The 21,731-nt window shown below is 50.6% G+C and overlaps 1 protein-coding gene across 1 annotated transcript in view; it reads left to right on the forward strand.

Annotated features, from left to right (window-relative positions):
- The window catches only part of SNX29 (sorting nexin 29), a 469,938-nt gene that overhangs the window by 215,393 nt on the left and 232,814 nt on the right, over positions 1-21,731 (forward strand). The window contains exon 16 of the mRNA XM_077773189.1: positions 17,627-17,733. Within this exon, the coding sequence (XP_077629315.1) occupies positions 17,627-17,733 (107 nt within the window). The remainder of the gene's footprint in view (positions 1-17,626; positions 17,734-21,731) is intronic.

A 21,731-nucleotide genomic window follows, 5' to 3' on the forward strand; every position in this document is an offset into this window, starting at 1 on the left:
CCCATCGGAAATTACCCCTTTATTTGCTCGTTTGCTGCAAACCAGGTGCAAGTTGTATGAAGGCAGCCGCTGACTGTGTCCTGCTCCCTGGGGGTCTGGAGTATCGGATCCGTGGCTGCCACTCCACGTGCGTGTCCTGGGGGAACACCCCAGCTTCCGGCGTCAGTCCTACAGCACTTCTGGACAAGGTGTTGTGTCTCTAACAGCAAAAAAACCCCACCTCCTTCGACTCCCAACAGTCTGACACCAAATGTGAGGGGGTTTTTCCCACACCAGCCAGTCCCCAACTTTGGGGACACCAACCAGGTGTCCTAAAGTTGACTTCAGTTCTGATGAACCAGAGTTGGTGCGGACACCTCAGCCTCGGGGCCTGGTCCCAGAAGGTGGCCTCCATTTCTGATGCCAGTTGGGAGTCCAAGGCCTCCGCCTGCACCTGGGGGTGACTGGCTATAGATTGGAGTTGCCACCACCCCTTCCTCAGGTTCAGCAATTTCCAGAATGGCTCCTAGAACTGAGGGAAACATTTATTTACATCGACTGGTTCATAAGAAGTATTAAAAGGACACAGGTGAACAAACAGCCAGAGGAAGGGGGTAGGTGAGGCGAGGTCCCGAGCACAGGCGCTTCTGTCCCCGTGGAGTTGGGGTGCCACCCTGCCGGCATGTGGATGTGCTCACCAGCCCCGAAGCTCGCAGAGCCTGCTCGGTTAGGAACTTGTGTGGATGCTTGATCACAAGGCATGATGGATGATGATGAACTCAACCTCCAACCCTTCTCCCCTACACCGAGGATGGGGGTGGGGTGGAAGGTTCTAAGCTTCTAATCACAGCTTGGTCTTTCTCTGACCAGCCCCCTTCCTGCAGCCCACCAAGAGTCACCTCATTGAAACACGAGATACTTCTCTCAGGAAATTCCAAGGGACTTGGGAACTCAGTGTCAGGAACTTTGGTGCTTAAGACCGGTGTATGCATTTCTCACACAGGTAATCTGCCTTTCTACCTTCCTGGCTAAGAGGAAGAAATACTTCGTACCTGCCCATTTCGCATGGGACTTGGCATAGTTTGGGAGTTAGCTCACACATCCAACTTCTCCTCAGAGCTGCCAAGTATGGAGAGATGGTTATTTATTTATATCTAATATACAATCGGACACCCTAGAGGGCTTCTAGCCCCCCTTGACTTGAAATTTCCTTGACTCTCCATAGGAAGAGGCTTCCATTCCTCTGTCATCATCTGACTGTAACAGTCGAGTATAAAGACACTACTATACATGGACCAGAAACAGCCCATCCGTACAGAGAGAGGTGGATTCAGCCCTCTGGTTTAGAATGTTCCAGTTCCTTCTCCGGTTTCCTCCTCCTCTCCCTTCTGTCGTCTGCTTCCTCCAAATCTTTCTTGCGTTGGGTTCTTGGATATAATTAAGATTCTCTGGGAAGTCGTCAGGGTTGCAGAACATCTCTGTGGGCTTTTTGAAATAGCCTCCTGGTTTGTCATATATTATCCTGTTGTTCCAAATACGTCAAAGTCTGTTGCTCATGTGGGAAGGAAACATACTCAGCTTCTAGATATCCAGGGAACTGTTGAGAACACAGTGGTCAAGGCCAGGCCACCTGGTCCTTCTGGCCCATCTTTGAGGGGAGGCGGTATGGTCTCCCTTGCACTGTGGGCTGGATTCGTGAGGTCAGTGGTGGTCGTGGAGCCCGCCCTCTGTCTTCCATCAGCTAGAACAAGCCCTAATTATGCTGCGTTGTGGCCACTGTCATTGTGTGTCTCTGGCTCCCCTTGCCCAGCAACCTGGGTAAGAGCTGTGGCTGAATGTGCCATGCCTGGGGAACTCCGCAGAACCCTAAGGAGGGGTGTATTGGGGCTCGTCCTGGAGGGTCCTGTGTGACCCCTAGGGGTGAGCACGTGTGTGTGCTTGTTCTCTCATTTCTTGGTTGCTCTCCATAGGATGTTTCTTGTTGGTTAATGCACTGGTTCAGACTGTGCATTGAAATCACCTGAATACTTGGTGAAGTGCAGCTTTCTGACGCTCCCCTCAGACCAGTTGATTGTGGGAGCGGGGCCTTGGGACCTGCCTTTTAACACTTGCTACTCCCACCCCTCGCCACTTGATTCTTCTCAGGGTGGCCCCAGGTCCATCCTTAGAGTCACACCGACCTAAAGGGCCTGTCTGTGGTGTCACCACCGTGTCCACGAGCACCCTTCCCTGCTTCCTCTTCCCTCCGGACGTTAGCATCCTGTCCTGCCCCCAGCTGCGTTTGCCTTTGTTCCACTTGGACCTTTGCTCTTCCCCATGAACTGGGATGTTCCCTGTTCTTCTGTACACTTAAGATGCAGCTGCCACGGTGAGTCTCCTGTGCTTCTCCGTGATCCCTTTTTTCTTCCCACGGTGACTTGACCTTGTGGTATTCTTTAGAATTCATAAGGGCCATGAGCTTTCAACATGATTATTTTTCTAAACCCATCAGTAGTTCCCCTACCCCCACTTCCTTTCAGAAACATCAGCCATGACCTTGGGTCTCAGGGATGTGGAGTTTTCTTTCCTGCCTGTGTTCTGGGCGCCCCTGTTTCAGCCTTGACGTTGCTCTGCTGTGGGTGCCTGGAGCAGAGGCAGATGGCGACTTTTCAACATGAATTGCATGAGCTCTTTAAAAAAAAAAAAGAAAAAAAGAAACAAAAACCCCTCCACTTGACAAAATTGCCATCCTTAAATTTTTGGTGTTATTGGCTTTTGTTGACTGGCTGGGTGCCTGGGGCTTCGGGCGTGGGGAGTGTCTTGACCGCTGCTGGAGGTACTTGCTGGTGTTACCTGTGCCGGTGGAAGGAATCGCTTCTCCCAGCCCAGGCTCCGGCCCCTCACCTTGGGGGCGCAGGTCCCTGCCCTGCACCTTGCCAGTCTGATGGCACTGAGCATGTCACGTACGTTTCAGCCCTCTGGCATTCCGTCCTTGCGCCTGCTGCCGCGGCCTTGCTCAGGTGCCCGGCTGCGGTGGCTGTGCTATGGGCTCCCATTTGCCACTTGCTCCAGCGCCCCTCGCGTCCTGCGAGGCTCCCTCAGCATCTTGTGGCTGCAGAATGAACCTCAGAACCGAAATCAACTCAGTCTTCTGCTTGGTTTGAACCACGAGGATGAGGAGGCCCACGGCAGTGAGGTGGCAGTTCGGGGTCACAGAGCACTCTGGGAACCAGGGTGGTGGGAACTCTTCGCCAGCTCATAGAACTTAAGTTGTGCATACCCTTTGCCCTAGCAGCTCCATTCCTAGGAGTCCAGAGAGAGGTTCATAACCGTGTACCAAGATGGGCCGAGGGCTGTGGATTGTGGCAATATTTGAAGCGGGATCTGTTCCAGAGGCTGGTGGACAAGATTGTGGTCACATCCTGTGACAAATGACAAGTCCCTGCCTCTGCCGGCTGGGGGTGGTCGCCAGGGCTGGTGGTGGAGTAACAGGTGGCTGTGCAGCGAGGGCCCTTTATGCTCTAAAACTGCAGCCTGTGTACGTTAAGTATGTACGTATCTGCCCGTGGAATCCTGTAGCAACAGTGACGGCTGGGCTTGGGGTGGGAGGGAGAGTGTGGTGAAGGGCGCACGGCACTTGCTCTACTCTGTACTTAGGCATTGGAATTTAAAAAAAAAAAAACTGAGATGCAATTCACATCACCTACAGTTCGCATGTTTTTAGTGCACAGTTGAGTGTTTTCTAAGTATATTCACCAGGATGGGTGCCCATCACCGGTCTAACTCCAGAATGTTTTCATCATCCCGAAAAGAAATCCTGAACCCATTAGTGGTCACCACTACAAAGCCACTTACTGCTTCTGTGGATTTGCTGGTTATGGACATGTCACATAATCCCCCGCTCGCCGAAGGTGGGGTCTTCCTAGGACAGTTTCCGTGAGCCGAGATGGCCTCAGAGAGACCATCCCTGCTTTCTGAAAGTTTGTGCAATGCCCTTGGTTTTCACGGCAGACCCGCATTAGTACGGTGACCACATTTTTCGTGAAAAGGAAGACCTTTGGATTGATTTGGTTTGCAAAAACAAGTAGTAATGTAGGCTTTCTGTAGAAGCAAATGGCACACTGTGAAATTGTGGGGAGAGGCGGAGCCCTGTAACAGGACCGTCTGTGTGTGGCCTTGCCATATGGCTTCGTGTGATGTTTTCAAGCTTTATCTATGGTGTGGCAGGGACCAGGACTTCATTCCTTTTTTTTTTTTTTAAACTTTAATTGTGGTAAAAAGTATGTAACAAAACTCCTTAACCATTTTTGAAACATATAGTTTAGGAGTATTAAGTACGTTTAAATTGTTGTGCAAACTTCCCCACCGCATATGTTACGAATGTTATCATCCCACGGTGAAACTGTGTGCCCACTGGACAGTAACCCCCATTCCTCCAGTCCCTGGAAAATACTTTTCTACCTTGTGTCTCTATGAATCTGGCTACCCTATGTCTCTCATGTGAGTAGAATTACACAGTATTTGTTGTCTTGACTTTTATTTCACTTAGCCTAGTGTCCCCCAGGTTAGTCCATGTTATAGAATGTTATGATTAACCTCCTTAAAAATGTTTTTAATCTTTAAAGAGAGAGAGAGAGAGAGAGAGAGACTGAGCACATGTGTGGAGGAGGGGCAGAGAGACAGACACACACAGAGTCGGAAGCAGGCTCCAACCTCTGAGCTCTCAGCACAGAGTCTGCTGCAGGGCTTGAATCCATGAATTGTGAGATCATGACTTGAGCCAGAGTCAGACACTTAACTGACTGAGCCACCCAGGTGCCCCAGTTCACTTCCTTTTTAAAGGCTGAATAATATTCCACCGGATGTGTATACCATATTTTGCTGATGGACACCTGGATTGCTTCCACGTTTTGAGTATTGTGAATAATGCTGCTATAAACATTCTCTTGTGTTGTTTTAAACTTGTTACCATGTATTCCTTGTGAATTTATAATGAAATGGCAAACAGAAAATAAGTGGTCACATCTAGAATGTAAAGGTTTCTGGACTCTGAGTATTTTTTCTGGTGTGGGGCCCTGCATGGGAGGGAAAACCGTCCCTGGGAATAGCCTCCTCGAACTGTCGGAAGCCTGCTCAGCCCTTCCCTCTGGACTCGAGAATCCCGTCAGCGTCTGTCAGGCCAGACTAATGGGTAGGAGGGGGAGAGTTTGGAGTTGCCGTGGGCCGTGTAATGTGGTCCTTCACACCCTGCTTCCATCCCTTCCAGAAGGGAAAGGAGGGTGAAAGAAGCCAGTAGTGCCAGCCACTCCGTGAGCATCCGGTGAACATCAACTGCTGTGAAGTCACTGCTGTGTCTTCTCTTCTGGGATACTTGGCCAATCCGAGTGTCGGATGGGCCAGGGAAGAGTGGGTGTGGACACCCCTGTGAGAGAGTATAAACTGTCCAGAAATACAGCGCGTCATCATACGACCTGTGGCTGGGTGGAGGCTCATACCAAGTTCCTGCTCCTTAGTCGGCTGAGGTCTGGGGTATTCACAACAGGGGCATGAAAATATAAAAATGGACTTTTTTATTTTTCTTTTTTTAAAGTTTTTAATGTTTTATTTATTTCTGAGAGAGAGACAGTGTGAGCAGGGGAGGGTCAGAGAGAGAGAGGGAGACACAGAATCTGAAACAGCCTCCAGGCTCTGAGCTGTCAGCATAGAGCCTGACGTGGGGCTTGAGCCCATGAATGGTGAGATCATGACCTGAGCCAAAGTTGGATGCTTAACTGACTGAGCCATCCAGGTGCCCTCCCCCCCCCAAAATGGACTTTTTTTCCTGCCACAAATATGTGTTGTTACTTTTTCTAGTTTGAGACGATAAACTGGTTGAAGAAAGAGAAAACAGAACCAGATCCGAGAACCATGCTAAACGTGCCTTGTCCGTTAGCTGGCGTCTCCAGGAAGCATGACAGATGTGTGCTGACTGAAAATCTTGGTGAGGCGGCACATTCAGACTCCAAGAAGTGTGGGTCTGTCAGGAAGTGTGGACAATCTTACTTGTGCCCCGTCTGATTTCGAACTTGGGCCCATTGAGAGGAACAATATGGACCCTTTAAGGAGCTTCTAGCCTAGGTAGATGAGCTCACAGTCTGATAATCCACCCATGGCCCCGGCAGCCACCACCACCGTGGTCAGGCCTCTGCTGCTTGCTTCACCTGTGTCCTTGTCCTCGAATTCTTCAGCCGTCCCCTCCCTGCAAGGCGGGTGGGATCTTCCCCTCTTGCCCGCCCAGAAGGCTGGGCTTAGGTCAGCTGGGCATCTTTCAGGAAGTGGCCAAGCTGGGGTTGGAAACAGGTGCATCTGAATTCAGCCGCTGTGCCTTTTGCACTATTACATCCCTCTCACTGTACGGACCGGTTTCCTTTCTTAATTGTCACCACATCGGGTGGCTTGTGGTGTGACACTGAGTCCTGGAGTTGAGGCAGTTCAGAGAAATCCTCCACGTGGGCTTTTGAAACTCTAGGATGGTTTTTTTTTTCTCTTAGGATGAGAACTTTGATTTTTTGCTTTTTTTTAATTTTTCATTTAATTTTTTTTTTTTTAGAGTGCTTGAGAGTGAGAGCGAGAAGCGAGACAGACAGACAGACTGTCTTAAGCAGACTCTAAACTCAGCAGGGAGCCTGATGCAGGGCCTGATCCCACAAGTCTGGGATCATGACTGGAGCTGAAATGGAGAGTCAGACATTCAACAGACTGAGCCCCAGGCATCTCCCAGGAGCCTCTCCTTAAGAATGTTCTACAGTGATTACCTGAGGAAGGCTTTGATTCCCATAAGCCCAGCGTTTACAGCTAACCCTTATCTGCCTTTAAGCTGTGCCCCTGTGCTTGCTTGGACTACTGGCTACACACCTGGTAGCGTCCTTCCTCACTCTTCATTCCCACCATCCCTCCTACCAGAATAGAACCGCACACATTTCGGTGATGAATTTACTTCTTGAACCTTGACACATCTGCATTTTGAAATGAGCTGTTTAAGAAACATTTGGAGTCATCCGTGTTTCCTTGTCGACCAGCTGACTGTTCACGGGCCTCTGCAGAGTGCCGTCTGGCCCACAGTTCCGTCTAGCAAACGCTTGTCCTGCGTAGATCAGGGCAAGAAATCACCGTGCCTGGCGTGCCTAGCTGCGTGCTTCATTCCAGCCAGAGAAGTGGTTTTCACTGTCAAACTGCTATTCGCTGAAAGGTAAAGTTTCTCTCTGAGCCTCTGCTAGGCTACATCACATGAGCAGGTGAAAATGCACTCGGCGGAGGGCGTGAAGACAGTTCTGTGTTTATGCCGCTGTCATTCCCACCTGCCCTGTGCCTGTGTTATATATTTAGATGAGCTCTCGGGACAGAGATGTGGCACCTGAACATGTGACCATCCTTCTCGGGAAAGACCTATGCGGGATGGAAGCTTCTAGTGAAGAGGCTTTCTGTTTGGAAAAAAGAAGGCAGCCTCTTACTTTGCATTTGTTTTTAAAAACCTGCCCTACCTTTCATGCTTAGAGCAGGAATATCAAATACTTTGTAGTCTTCTCTCAGTTAACCTTCCCTGTTTTGCAGAGGAGGAAACTGAGGCCCAAAGAAACGAAGTAATGTGTGTAAGGTCTCAGTCTAGTCGCTGGCAGAGCCAAGATGTGACCTTAGGGATGCCTTCTGTGTCTGCTCACACTTCCCATCATACATGATGCATTGTTTGTTATTAAAAAAGCACATCCCTTTGAATCCCTCGGCTCCTGGTTCTGGTCTTGAGGGATACAGATGAGTCCTCACGCTTGGGTTAGATCACGTCAGCTTGGGTATCCCACCCTAGGGCGTTCTTGAGAGAACTACATAACTTTCTCTTGGTCTGCCTGCTTTTTCACTTCTTTTTTTTTTTTTTTTTTAAAACAGAGACTCCTCTGTGAGGTGGGTGGGTTTATATCAAGTTTTTGAAGAATTTGGTAGCAACTCTCAGGAGAACTCGAAATTCATAGTATCCTTATACCATGAGGCAACCAAAACTGTAAGGGTGTGTGTGTTTGCATGTATGAAAGTAGGTCTCCCTAGGAGTTCTGGCACATGGCCTTGGAATTCTGCCATCCGTGGAAATGGGTACCGCCCTGGTTTGTAGGCTCTGATGGCAGGGATGCAGTGTGTGTGTGTGTGTGTGTTTGTGGGGGGGTGTAGCATGGGGTTTGGAAACTAGGCAGACTGGGGTTTGTAGAGGAAGGTCTATTGTTTACAGTGCCTTTTTTTTTTTTTTTTTTTAAATTAAACCTAAACCTATATTTTCTCATCCCTGAAACGGAGATTTTGTGCAGGGGTGTCCTGAGCCTTAAGTGAGAGGCTGTAAGTGATGCGGGAGGTGCAGGGGGGTGCAGGGCTCAGATAGCAGTAGCTCCTCGGGCTCTTGCTTGCTGCAGCGGGTGTTTTCTGCTGGAGCCCGTGACAGTGGCAGTGTGATCGAGCTGCTCCCGCACCAGTAGGACAGCCAGTCCTTTTCAAAGCCACCTTCTTCCCCGAGTACGAGGGCCTGGCTTCTCACGGGATGTTCAAGGTTGGGTAAGGATTTCTTAGCTTTTGGGGATTTTCTTCCCTAAGATCTAAAGTTGTCGAATGGCGGCCACGGTTTATGAGGTGCCCCCGTCCCTGGAAAGCCATGACGTGTTGAGTGCTGAATGAGCAGAACCCCCAGAGTGTCTGTCCTGGGAAATTCCAGGGTCTTGTTGCCCGGGCAGCACCTGGTTTGGAGAAGCTGCAGCCACATGGGGCCTGGTGGCAACATTGGCTTCTTCTGTCAGTGTCACATCTGGGGCAGGGTGTGAACCACCCCTGTTTCCCCTGCCCCCCTCTGTCCCAAGTTCTGCTTCGCTTTTGGACCTCGTGAGTGCCTGCTGGACCAGGACTGAGTAGAGAGTGAGAAAGGCGCTGAACTACTCAGCTGCTGACGGGGTCGGGACAGGGAGCACATGGCGGGGGGAGGAGCGTGGGGTGAGGTTTTTCTGATTCCACCACATGGTAGCTGTCCGACCTCGTCCACGGGCAAGTCTTGAAGCCCCACGGACAGTCATTTTGGGGGTTGTTACTCCCCACCTTACATGTTGATTGTGAGAAGAGGAACATACGGGAAAGTGCTGAGGACGCACCCCAGCTGGGTGGCGAGTGCAGCAGTAGGAGCGTCTATACGCCTGGCCTCTCTGAGCACGGTGTTGGCCCACATCGGGGAGTGGGGGGTGGCCCCTCCCGGCTCTTGGGGGTCGGCCCCCACTGCTTCACAGCAGAGGAGACTCTGCCTCCAAGGAGTCCGGTGGTGGTAGGGTCTCTACACCACTGATCTCCCTGGAGCTCCAGACTCACGTCCCCATGGGCTCGGGCTGCTCTCAGATGGCCACGGGTTGTGCCACACGTAACTTGTCTGAACTCCAGCCTCCTGCCTGTCACCCACCCCTTCCTCCTCCCACCCACCCCTTCCCCAGCTCAGTAAAATGATAGCCTCATTCTTTGAGGTTCCTGAGGCCCAAACTGGTGATGGTAGCCTGGCTCCTGTCCTCACCCTACGCCCCCATCAGATAGGTTGCGTCTTCCTTACACACCAGGAAGCACTGTAGCCAGAGGCTGTCGGCTCCCTGCACTCCTGGAAACGGAAAGGCAAGTTCTTCCTCGAAGGGCGACCTGAGCCATGCCTCCTGCCACCCGGGCACTACCCGTGCCCTCCCGGGTTCCCCACTTACCCTTTTTACCGCTGGTAGAATGATCTTTTAAACAATGTCTGATTGTCCTGCCTTTTGTTTGGAGTCTTTGGAGGCTTCCTGTTTCTGCTCAGGATGAGACACCCTCGCCTGCAACCCCCTGCCCCCTTCTCTGTGCTCTCACTTCCTGTTCACTCTCCCTCATCTGTTATCCTTCAGCCATCCTGGCCTCCGTGCTCTTCCTGGGAATGCTCTCTCCCAGGGCTTTGCGTGGCTCACTCCATCCCTTTATTCTGGTCTCTGCTCAGAAAGGGTCTCCTTAGTGAGCCTTTCCTTGTACTTCAGTACTTAGCACTCATACCAGCATTTTCTCTTGCTTAAACGTCTCCACCCCCTCCCCCCACCGGCTGCAGCACTTCTTGTGACCTGGCACATTAAATAGCCCTTTATTTTCCGAGTCCCTCCGCGCCAGTGTAAGCTTCTTGTTGGCACTTGCTGTTTCCCCCGTTAGTACATCCCTGTGGGTCCCGTGTCCCGTGCCTGGCACATCATGAATCCTAAGTAGCTAGTTGTGTGAAGAAAGAAAGACTTGCCCATGGTCACTCACCGGGGAGTGGTGGCGTGGAGTTGGCCTGGGCTCTGTCTGATTGCAGAGCCCACATTGTCATCGGCAGCGCGCTCTCCCCTCGCCACAGCCGGCCCTTGGAACATGGCGGGCGCTGTTATTACGAAGACCGTTTCCTGTGCTGGGACAGTGCTGGGCTCCTGCTGTGCTGTGGGCATCGCTGTCGCTCACCCAGGAGGGGCCTTTCTACTTGGGAACCCTCGAGTGTCCCAGATTTCCTATCACACCAAACCTGGCCTGCTGTTCCAGGCCTTGGCACGCCTCCTTCTGTCCCTCAGAACGTTCTGGGGAACCATCTCTGAATTTAAAGTGGCTCTTGATCCTCTTCTGCCGCCATCGTCGCATGCTGTTTGCATCTGGGGTCCTGCTAAGCTTGTTGGGTTTGAAAGCAAAACAGTGGCCTTATCATACTGTTTGCCGTGCTGCTCTCCGTGGTATTTGGAGTTTTTGCTTAAAATAATTGAGGTGGGAAAGCTCCTGTGTTCTCGGTGCCTGTGAGTGAGACCCACATGGCGTCTGCCTCTTTCAGAGGACTTAGCACAGACCGTAATGGCAGCCAGACTGCAAGGGGTGAAAACCGTGTCCTGTTTGCTGAGTTGAAATGACCTGCTCACGGTGCTAACAAACCCACAGCTTTTCTGGAACAGGAACAAATGCTTCTGATTGAAAGTAACGGTCTTTGTGCTCCTCCTGAACACACTTTTAGTGCCTACGGGATTTAAAGAGAGAAGGCTTACCGGTTTGTCCAAATGTTCCTATTTGGAGTCTCACTTCGATAATTAGGCCATCGTGGGAATACAGGAGAAAGTTGCGGACCTCTCCCAGCGCACACAGCTGAACCTAGTGCAGGTTTTCCTGTGAACCATGTGGATGTTAACCAGGTTGAGTGGGCTAATGAGGCATTTCTGAGGCCGTGCACATCACACACACCCCTCCCCATCGGGCGTAAGCGTACGGTGGCCGGGCTGTGCGGTGCAGGGAGGCCGCAGTGAGCTGATGCATTCGGAGTCGCGTGGTAGGTTATAAAGCGCTGTGTCACAGGGAGCTCTGTCACTGTCGCATTTGTCTGGGCCCCGCTGTACGTGGATGTAGCTCTCAGATTCTGTTCAGACCGTTAAATACGGTTCTTTTGTTTTTGGACCGATCTCTGGGCCTTGGCCTTTTCAGTACAACCTAAGTTCCGTGTCCAGAATGGAAGTAGCCAACCACATAGATGGAAGTTTGTCTTGTTGGGTCCTGGCAGCTGCACTCTACTCATAGTCCTTGACCGGGGCCGTTCAGGCTGTGGAGTTCTGAATGCTGTTAAAGTCCCTCAGAACACGGACTGGACCTGTTCAGGATGAAACTAGATTGCAGACTGCACTGCTGGGGCGCCTGGGGGCCCTGCTCGGTTAAGCGTCTGACTCTTGATTTCAGCTCAGCTCTCACGGTTGTTAGGATTGAGTCCTGAGTCGGGCTCTGTAGTGAGTGACAGCACAGGGACTGCTTGGGATTCTCTCTCTCTCCCTCTGTCCCTGCCCCTCCCCCACTCATGCGTGTACATGTGCTCGCTTTCTCTCAAATAAATAAACATAAAAAAAAAGACTGCATTGCTAACCAGTTTTCAAGCCTTGTGTTCTTGAATTCAGGAAGAGCTATATTTGATAGGAGTAGAGAACTGTGCTTTCCTCTTGGGCTGAAATTGTCTTTCTCTCGGTTCCAAACGAATAGATCCTTCTCAGGAGACGTATGCCTTTAAAACACACTGCCGCTACCCTGTAGTTGGGTCTGTCATGAATGTTTGTGTTTGTTGTGTGGACGTGACTTGGAGACGGGTTTCCTGGGGGTGTGCGGAAAGTCTGGAATGAGGGTGTAACGTGCTGTTTCTGGCTCTAAGACGACTTGACGTTACTTGGGCTTTCATGGTGCTGCCTGCCTTGAACACTGGATTGTTCCCCTGCTCCCCAGGCAGATGAAGTCTTTCTGACTTGAAAATAAACCAAGGAGACATGGTGCTTGTAAAACTGTAACGGGCTGGCTGGCCTCTCGTACCTCACTGCATGCTCACCTTGCTGGGAGAGAGGTGGGAAGTGTCGCACCAATAAATGGCTCTCTTCATATTTCCCAGTAACCCTTCAGCCATAGAGATTTATCAGCCAAGTTCACTTTGTCGTTGTCCTTTCTATAAACGTCATCCGTGGGGATCCACACCATTGTCCTTAGGACTCCAGAGCCCAAGGCAGAGTCTTACCCGCAGTGCTCTCTAGGAACTGCTTGTTGAAGGATTAAAGGCACTGTATCGTTGATCTGTTGCCATGTAACAAATGACCCCAAAATTCAGCAGCTTGATGCCACACTCACCCGCTTACTTGAGTGTGTGGGCAGGAGGAATCCAGCTATGGCTCAGCCACGTCCTCTGGCTCCGGGTCTCTCCCAGAGCTGCGGCTGTCCCCTCCAGGCTTGACGGGAGGAGCACTCATGTGCTGCCGGTGGACCCCAGGGCCTTGCTGGCTATGCGGGGTGGGGGTGGGGGGGCACATCGTGGGTCTATCCATAAGGCGGCTCACAGGATGGCAGCTGGCTCTCCTCGGAGGGAGTGGGTGGGAGCGGAAACCCAAGACCCGGCCGCAGTCTTCTAGAACTTAATCTCCAGCGTGACGTCCCATCTCTTCCAGCATCTTTTGCTCCTTAGAGGGGAGTCAGTATGTCCAGCCTGTACTTGGGTGGAGATCCAGTGATGGGAATGCCAGGCGGGAGGGGTCACCAGGAGCCTTCTCAGAGGCTGCCGACCAAGGAGAAGAGCCTGGTGTAGTTGGGATTTGCTGTGTATTATTTCTTACATGGGATAGAAATTTGACATGCTTGTTAAAGCTGCAGGCGCTGGACTGAGGCACCAGGAGGTCACAGAATTTCAGGGGAAGGTTGGTTAGTTTCAAAGAGACCTTTCATAAATTGATGACTGTCCAAGGTCTAGTTCCTGGACTGCAAGGTTAAACAGCTTATTTGTGCATCTGCCTCCTCAGTGTAGAAGATGGTGGCTTGCTCTTAGATGTACCTCCAGACGGGCTGGTATCTGAGGCAGAAAGGCCAGTGGCTGGATTTCTAAAGCGATGTGCAGACCTCAAGGAGTTTGCGCAGCTGCGTCTTTCTGATCAGGAGGGTCTCCGTGTGGTGGAAAGCGACTTCGCTCAGGCAAAGATCAAGTCATTTAGAGAGCACCGGTGACCATGCTGTTAACACTTCAGATGTGTGCTCCCACCAGGCCCTGCTAATCAGCCGCAGCCCACCTCGTGCTGGGGGCGGGGTGGGGGTGGTGGTGTCTGCCCTGCCGTGAAGGCTGCTGTTACTGTCTTGTTCAACTTTTCCAAGTGCAGCTTCCTCTCAGATTACTTTTTTTAACTTAAAATCAATTTCAGCTTTTTGTTTTCTAAGTCAAATGTTTATACATGGCCCTTTATGGTAATAAAAGACCTCTGGTACTTCTCGCCGTCACCCCTCCCCCCACCCCCATTTCCCACTCCCCACAGGTAACTGCTTTATACATTTTAAGTTATTGTCCTGTCGGTTACCTTAACGTCTCTGAATAATATGTGTCTATCGCTTCTTGTTGATTTCTCAGTTGTAGGTATTCCTGATTGATTTCTCGCTGTGGAGGGTGAGGGGACATAGCTCTTGGGTCCCTCCACTGCCATGGACCCTCTTCCCACCCACCCTCCAGCACAGACATACCCTCTTTTTAGTGTGGTCCCTCTTCTGTGAATACGTGACTAGGATTCTGAAAATGCTGTCCAGCTGAGCTGGGAGGTACGGGATCATTAGCTTTGCACAACTTCTAAATTTCTTTTGAGTTCCTATTGGAAAAAAAAAAAAACCCACATGGTTGGTGTTGTGTGAACTTGTTAATCACAGTGCAAGTGCTCTTTTGCTTACGGAAATCTAAACATGTTAAAAACCGGGCCCCTGTCAGTTCCATCCCAAGACGGCCTCTCCTGCAGCCCTGGCGCCCCCCGCAGCCCGAGGGAGTCTGGCTGCTCCGTGGGCTGGTTGCCACCAGCTCCCTGCTCCTGCCGCTCCTTTAGTCAGATGCGGTTCGTGGGCCACACGGTTTACCCTTACAGGGTGTGGAGTCCAGTGGGTGTTAGTGCATTTACAAGGCGTGTGACCACCCCCTCTCTCTAAATCCAGAGCGCTTCCTCACCCCAAGGACGGACCCTATACCCATCAGCAGTCACCCCTCATCCCTTCCTCCTCCTGGCCCCTGTGGAAACCCATATCCCTTCTAGGCATTTTGTAGAAATGGAATCCTGCTGTACGTGGCCTTTTGTGTCTCTTCTGGCATCTTGTGCTTTTTCGTGATATTCTCAAGGTTCATTGTGTCGGAGCAGGCATCCGTGCTTTATTCCTTGTGCGGGCTCAGTGGTCTTCTGCTGTAGGGCTGAGTGCGTTCTGTTTATCAGTCCTCCGTGGAGGTGGCGTGGGTGGTTCACACTCTGGTTATTATTAATAATCTCCTCGCTTTTGTGTTCTATCTTCTCTTTTGTAAAACATCTGCTCCTCCTCTTCTTAGATTTCTTGTCTTTTTTTGGTTGGGGGGATGGGGTAAGATTTTTGAAAGGTTGCACGTCTGACCATGTTTTTACCTCCTTACCACAGGGGTTGGCTCGGTACATAATTCCAGGTTGGAAATAATTGTCCTCAGCAGTATGGCTTGATTGGTTGCTAGCTTACAGCGTTGTTGTTCAGACATCCAAGGTCATTTCTAACTTTGTGTCCTTTGTAAAAGTTCTGCCGCTGCACCAGAAGTTGGCACCGTCTTCTCTTTGTCGCTCTTGATCTGAAGTTGCCCTGGGAGGTGCCTGAGCCTGGCTCACCCCTCGTGCTGTGTGCCCACTGAGCTCTTCTGTCCCCACACCCCTGGCTTTTGGTTCTGGGACATTACTTGAATGGAGTCTTTGATTTCCTGGTCTCTCTGTTAACTTTTTTTTTTTTTTCCCCTTCCCTTTCTTGGGTTCCTCTCAAATGGTAATTCTCCATTTCACTCTTTGTTTTCCCTTTTGTTATCCTCTGGCTCTGTCTTCTGGAAATTTTCTTACCGTCTATCCTTTGTATCTAGCGTTTCATTACTTCTATCACAGCTTTGCTTTCCAAAAGAGCTTTGTTTTTTTGCTCTCTGTGTGTGCTGCTTTTTGTTCCTTTTAAACACTTCCCTGTTCCTGCTTTCAGCTCTACCGTCATCTTCTCTCTGGGACTATTACCGACAGTTTGCTTCTTGAGTGGTCTTTTTCCCTAACTTCTGTCTCTCCCTTAGAAGATGTTTTCCTCTGTAGATTTTGGTCTGGGTTTTCTGTCTTAGGTGCTTGTCTCAGATGTGAGGCGGTTTCTGGCTGTCGGCTCCATGGTAGGAGTGAGGTGCCAAATAGCTGTTTGAATGCTGTGCTCGTATCCTGGTGGGGCGATCCGGCTGTGCCATTTCACTGGAGGACCCCTCATATCTGCCCCTTCTGGTCTGTTTCTTCAGCCTGTTAGATTCCCAGGACAATACTTGGTACTCCCTGCTTAGGGGTGTATGTTGGCTACAGCTGCTGGGGAGTTGGAAAGGAAAAATGGAAGAGGTTCAGTAGTACTATTTTTTCTCTGTTTCCCATGGGGTACTCATACCTTTAGCTCGGTCCACACCACTGTTTAACCTCTTCCGGAGAATAAACCCTTAATTTTCTGCAAATGGCTTCTTCCCCCCCCACTCCCCATAGTATTTATTTTTGAATGGGAGAGAGGGAGGGAGGGAGAAGGAGTAGGGGAGGTGCAGAGGGAGAAGAAGGAGAATCCAAAGCAGGCTCAGAACTGTCAGCACAGAGCCCGATGCAAGGCTTGAACCCACAAACGGTGAGATCACGATCTGAGCCAAAGTCTGCTCAACTGACTGAGCCACCCAGGCACCTCTGCAAATTGCTTCTTATTTTTTTTTTTNGCAGTCTATCAGCTGTTAGCAAGTTGTCCTGTTTGAAGGAGACTGTATTTTGGTGTTGTGCACACCTGCAGCTTGGAAGGAAACTCTCCCAAGTCTGTCCCGTTGCTCGCCAGTGATCGGCCTGCGCCTTGGCCTCTGGAATTTTGTTGTCTTGTCTCTGCGCTCTCATTCTCTTTCTCAACAGTGATGCTGTTAGAATTTTTAAAATTAGTATTTCAGTAGGACTCAGAGGATGTGAATATAAATGTGTTCAGTTTGTCAACTTTAACTGGAAGGCCTTTAAATTTTCTCTTCCTACCTATTTGAGGTTGCAGCGGGTTCCTGGGTCATTGTCCTCAGCAGCGGCTAGGCTGTCGTGACTCCTGGGATGGGAGCAGCTTAGGGTTCTTTCCAGCGGCATGTGTGTCATCATTCAGGGCCCTGCTGCCTCTGGGGCTCTAACTCGCGGCTCAATGGAGGCTCTGGGGCAGGGCTGCAGGCGGAGCCGCGGTCACTGCAGCCTCAGGACCCAGTTGTGCTCAGCCTTCGCCTCTTGCCTGCTCTCCTCCAGGCTGTCAGATCCCCGTGGCTCGAGAGGGCTGGACTTCACTGCTATGTCCTCAGGCCCAATACGGCATCTGGGAGTTTCTGCTTAGTTGATGCTTGTTTGTGGACTTGGGGCTGGTCCAGACTGTTGATCCACGCCAGCGGGGCACTTCCTCCAGTCCGTGTTCCCGTGCTTTTCTTGGAATTGGCCTGCTCATTCCCAGGTCTCACTTGCTGCTCTTCTGTACAAAGCAGGCATTCCTGGATGCGCCCCTGAAAGGAGCAGCGGCCCCCGCCGGCATGCACCGCACTCCTACTTCCTGCCCTGGCCTGGGAGCCCGTCTCTCGTTAGGAGGCCCTGCTGGTGACTCTGCATCGGTTGTCGAGAGTTTCCCGAAGCTGCCTAGCTTCTGCCCTAAGTATGGTTGATAAACGTCTGGTCTTAGCGGCTCTGCGCCTACTCTGACCCTCTACTGTTGACGTCCAGCTGGAGGCAGGCGGTTCTGCACCGGGGAGCTGTGCTCTTGGAGAAAAAGAAATATGGCCACTGGAGCAGATGGAAGTGGAGGCTCCCCGGTCTTGCCAGCGTGTTGTCTGTTTTGCCCTGGAATGGGGAGTAGTGACTGGATGGTTCCCCACACTCCTGGGCATCTGTCCAGGCGACAATTCTTCCTTCTCACCATTCACTTTGTTGTACTTGTGTGAAAATGTCGGAGGGGTGAAGTAACCAGTAGTTGAGATTTTTTTTCTCACCCATAAAAAGCACTTTCTCTGTGGAGAAGCCATTTGGCAAACACCAAAAAATTTCTTAACTGGGAGAATAACTTTTGACTATGGTGAAAATATTCATGGGGTTTCTTTCTTTTCCTCAAGTTGTACCAAACCTTTGGAGTGCTGATGGAGAAGTTACAGTCCCTGAGCAGAAGCCAGGAGAAGTCGCCGAGGAGCTGGCGAGCTCCTACGAGAGAAAGCTCATCGAGGTAAGGCCGGCTGCCTCTGTGCCGTTCGCCCTATGGTGGCTGCTTCCTGGACTGTCCAGAAGCAGGTCTGCCCTGTCACACACATGTTAGGAGGGCAATCAAATCCTGCCCGCCCCCAACCCCCCACCTACAAAGCAAAACACAAAATGGTAAAAGCCTTGTACTTGGTGAAGAAAACTAAGAGTGGCTTTGAAAATATTTGATTAGAAAGTTTTGGTATCTATGGCCTGGAAGTAGAGAAAATAAAAACATGATGTTATAAGTAAGCAAACAAATGTACTCTTGGATTTGGAGATTGCCAACAGGAGAGAATATGGCCAACGGCTCTGCTCATAGATGCGCGCGTGGGTGAGATGGCCTGTTTCCTAGGGGGACGTTGATTGTTCACGGTAACTGAAGATGAGGCCTGCCTGCCTGGAAGGTGCCAAAAATGGGAAGAAAGTTGTAAAAATAGAAGAGGTACCCTAGGAGGTGGCAAACCTGGATGGCTTTATGGTGATTTTGGTGTTTGTACTTCCTTAAAACCTCATCTGTGTCTTTATATCTTGGTTCAAGTGTGCATTATTCCAATATAAACAAAAATCACAAAGACAGCACAAAAAAGAAACTATGGTCCACGTGAAAGTGGGAAATAGGATTTCAAGGATGGCTTAATGTTAGGAAATTGATCGAGTCAGCTTATTCATAATTAAAGGCAGAATACCAGATAGTGATTTTGATGGGTACTAAAAAGTCATTTGATAATGTTCATCATCTCTAACAAAAATACTTTTTATTGATGTAGACTGGATATGTAACTTTAGTTTCAAGTATATAACATGGTGATATGACAACTCTATAATAAAAATATTCCTAATAAAGGATAAAGGAGGGCACCTTGGTGGCTCAGTTGGTTAAGCGTCTGTTGACTTGGCTCAGGTTATGATTTCACAGTTTGTGAGTCTGAGCCCTGTGTTGGGCTCTGCACTGTGTGGAGCCTACTGGGGATTCTTTCTCTTCCTCTCTCTCTGCCCCCTCCCTGACTCAGGCTTTCTGTCTCTTCTCAAAATAAGTAAACTTAAAAAGAAATTAAAAAAAAAAAATTAAAAAGACTTCATTGATAGGGTAAACTTTTTTTTTTTTTTTAAACCATTCATTGTAAAGCTGAAAGGCTAAGTTTTCAATTAGGTAAGTTATCTATAAAATATATAATGTAAGTGCATATATATGTTGTGGTCACATGGTGGTAGTATTTATTACAAGCCGTGCACATACACACTCTAGTACACAGCTCGACTTGCAGTGCTTTCTGAACATTCTACAGTACGTTTTATTTTGGGAATCAGAAAAACATGCGCTGTTACCTGGAGACCTGCCCGACGTTGGGGTAGGTTTCAGAGGCAGGGCCCTTGAGGAGGTGGCCCTAGGCTCAGGTTTGGTTCAGGCTGATTACCTTGTGATATGTTTCTTCTGGTTCCTAATGAAATCTAAAGAAAGGAGGTGAGAAACCACTTGAATTCTAACTCCAGGAAACTGTAAGGCAGATGAGCTGGGGTCTTAGCATAATAGGCTTATAGGGGAAGAATTCCAAACCATGATGGAAGGGGCTGGGGCCTGGGGAGACTGTCCCCTCAGGACCTCCCGTCACCCCAATGGCGTATCCTGGAAGCCTCATTTCAGTGGGGTTGTTGGCCAGAGCTGGCTGGAGGTGCTGCCAGGTGCTGGGCGGTCAGTGCATTCCCGGAAAGCCTGGGCAGAGAGGCGGTGAATGGGCCCTGTTCCCTCAGGATGTGGTAGCCTGTGTGTTTGTCTCCCCTAGGACTGTGAGTCCCCGGAAGGCAAAGGCTGTCTCTGTTTACCTGTGTGTACTCAGCTACCATTTATTGGCAGGTGGCAAAGCAAGCATGTTTACAGTCTCCTAGGACAGGCATGCCTCTCGTTTGCTGGATGAACGAAGAGCTGATGAGCTCAGAAGGGGGGCAGGGTCTTCTCAGAGTGGAAGTGGGTTGGTAGCGTGTGTTCCTTCAGGAAAACCGGGACTAAGTGTTGAATCATGAGGACTTGGTCAGACCTGCGCGGACTGCAGAGCCTGGCGCTCCTGCACCCGGATGCCTTTGAGCATGCTCAGCCCTGGGCCTGATGCTGCAATCTCTGTATGGCTTCGTCCGGCCGGAGAGCTGGCCTGCTCGTCAGTGACTCCAGCTGTGAAGGGCTCGAGAAGACCTTGGCGGGCTCCTCAGCCCACTGAGCGAAGCCCGTAGTTCGTTAGTGGGGTGGGAGGGTGGTTGGTTGATCTGGTGGTTACTGGGTTCCTGCTTTCTGCACAAAGAGTGGCAAGGACAAAGGTCCTGCCCAGGGACAGAGCTGGCAGGTTCTAGGACCAGAAGGGAGACCCCCAGGTCTGGAACAGAGCAGACAGGCCAGGAGAGGTGGCGCTGTGGTTGCTGAAGTCGGTGGGCTGGAGCACAGTGCTTTGGAGGCCACGTTGCGGCCGTGCCAGCACCTGCTTTGATCGTGAGAGTCTCCCCATCTCACTGCCCGCACTTAGGTGATGTGCAGGGAATGTGATGGCGGGATGCCCTTGTGCTGTCCTTCTCTTTAGCTGCCGTGTCGGGGGGAAGATGGTCAAGGGTTAAGAATTGGTCTTGTCAGCCTTAACTTCCTGCCTTTCCTCTGCAACCCCCTTACTCCGGGACCAGTAACAGAGTTGGTGGCCATAGTGGAGGAGCGCGGAGAGAAGGGAGCTTGCAGCAGAGATGCTCCTCCCAAGGCCTTCTGTCCACCAGGCTGATTTGTCACTATCTGATGGCAGAGCAAGGTCCATCTGCCAGGGGTCGGTCTTCTGTGAGCATCACAAGACTTTTACTGAACCCTTTAGGTTAGTAGTAATTACATGCTTTACAACGTTCTTTGTGATGCTCTCCATCATTTTATTCACAGTTGGTGTTTACCACGGGGTTCTAAACACANAAGACTGATTTGTCACTATTTATCTGATGGCAGAGCAAGGTCCATCTGCCAGGGGTCGGTCTTCTGTGAGCATCACAAGACTTTTACTGAACCCTTTAGGTTAGTAGTAATTACATGCTTTACAACGTTCTTTGTGATGCTCTCCATCATTTTATTCACAGTTGGTGTTTACCACGGGGTTCTAAACACATGTCCAAGTGCAGTAGTGAAAGCACGTTGTGGGAGGTGGTGAGTGCTTCCTTCCTTTTCAGAAGCAGAGGGAAAAGAGACCTTTCATTTAAAATAATAGGACTAATTGAGGAACCCCAACAGCTGAATTACTCTTCCCTGATTGATTCCAATGAAAAGGGGATTCCTGAACATTCTTTCCCTAGCTGTCTCTCAGTATTCACACCGCCTCATCTACCTGTGCACACGACATACACATCAGTGCTCAGCGACCTGCCTCCCACAGCCCTGGCAGCTTGGTCCCCAAAGTCAACACTGTGAGTCACCTGTTAGTGGCAGGAGAGCAGCAGGGACCAAGGACTAGAAATCGAGAAGGTTCTTGACACCCTGTGATGGTCAACTTTCGAAAGCAAGAAGGAAGGGAGAATGCCAGCAGGTGTAGGCTCATCTGGTGATGGGGGAGCACGAATATGAAGGCACGAATTATCCATCAGCCCCTGTGATTGTAGCCGCTAGCTGTCGGCTGCGCACTTACTTCTAGCCCATGCGCTAAGATGGCTTCTGCGTGGTGCCCTCCCGGGAGCCTCAGGAGACAGCGTCAGGGAGGACGCTGTTCAGCTGGAGCTTTGAGAAGTGGAGTGACGTGCCCAGGGTGTCTCAGCTCACTGGGCAGCGGGGCTGGATTCGAATCACCCGGGCTGCCCAGCACCAGAGTGCAAACCTCTCCTGTCTGCCATGCTCCGGAAGGCCACTTTCCTGGAAGAAACACAAAAGGTAGACCTGACCGAAGAGAAGGGACGGTCACTGGTCACGTTGGAGAGAATGGGTGGAGGGAGGAAAAGACGCAGTAGATAACAGGGATGGTACAGCCCCAGCGGCTC

The sequence above is a fragment of the Crocuta crocuta genome, unplaced genomic scaffold (genome assembly GCF_008692635.1).
Source record: "Crocuta crocuta isolate KB4526 unplaced genomic scaffold, BGI_CrCroc_1.0 scaffold16, whole genome shotgun sequence".
Classification (NCBI taxonomy): domain Eukaryota; kingdom Metazoa; phylum Chordata; class Mammalia; order Carnivora; family Hyaenidae; genus Crocuta; species Crocuta crocuta.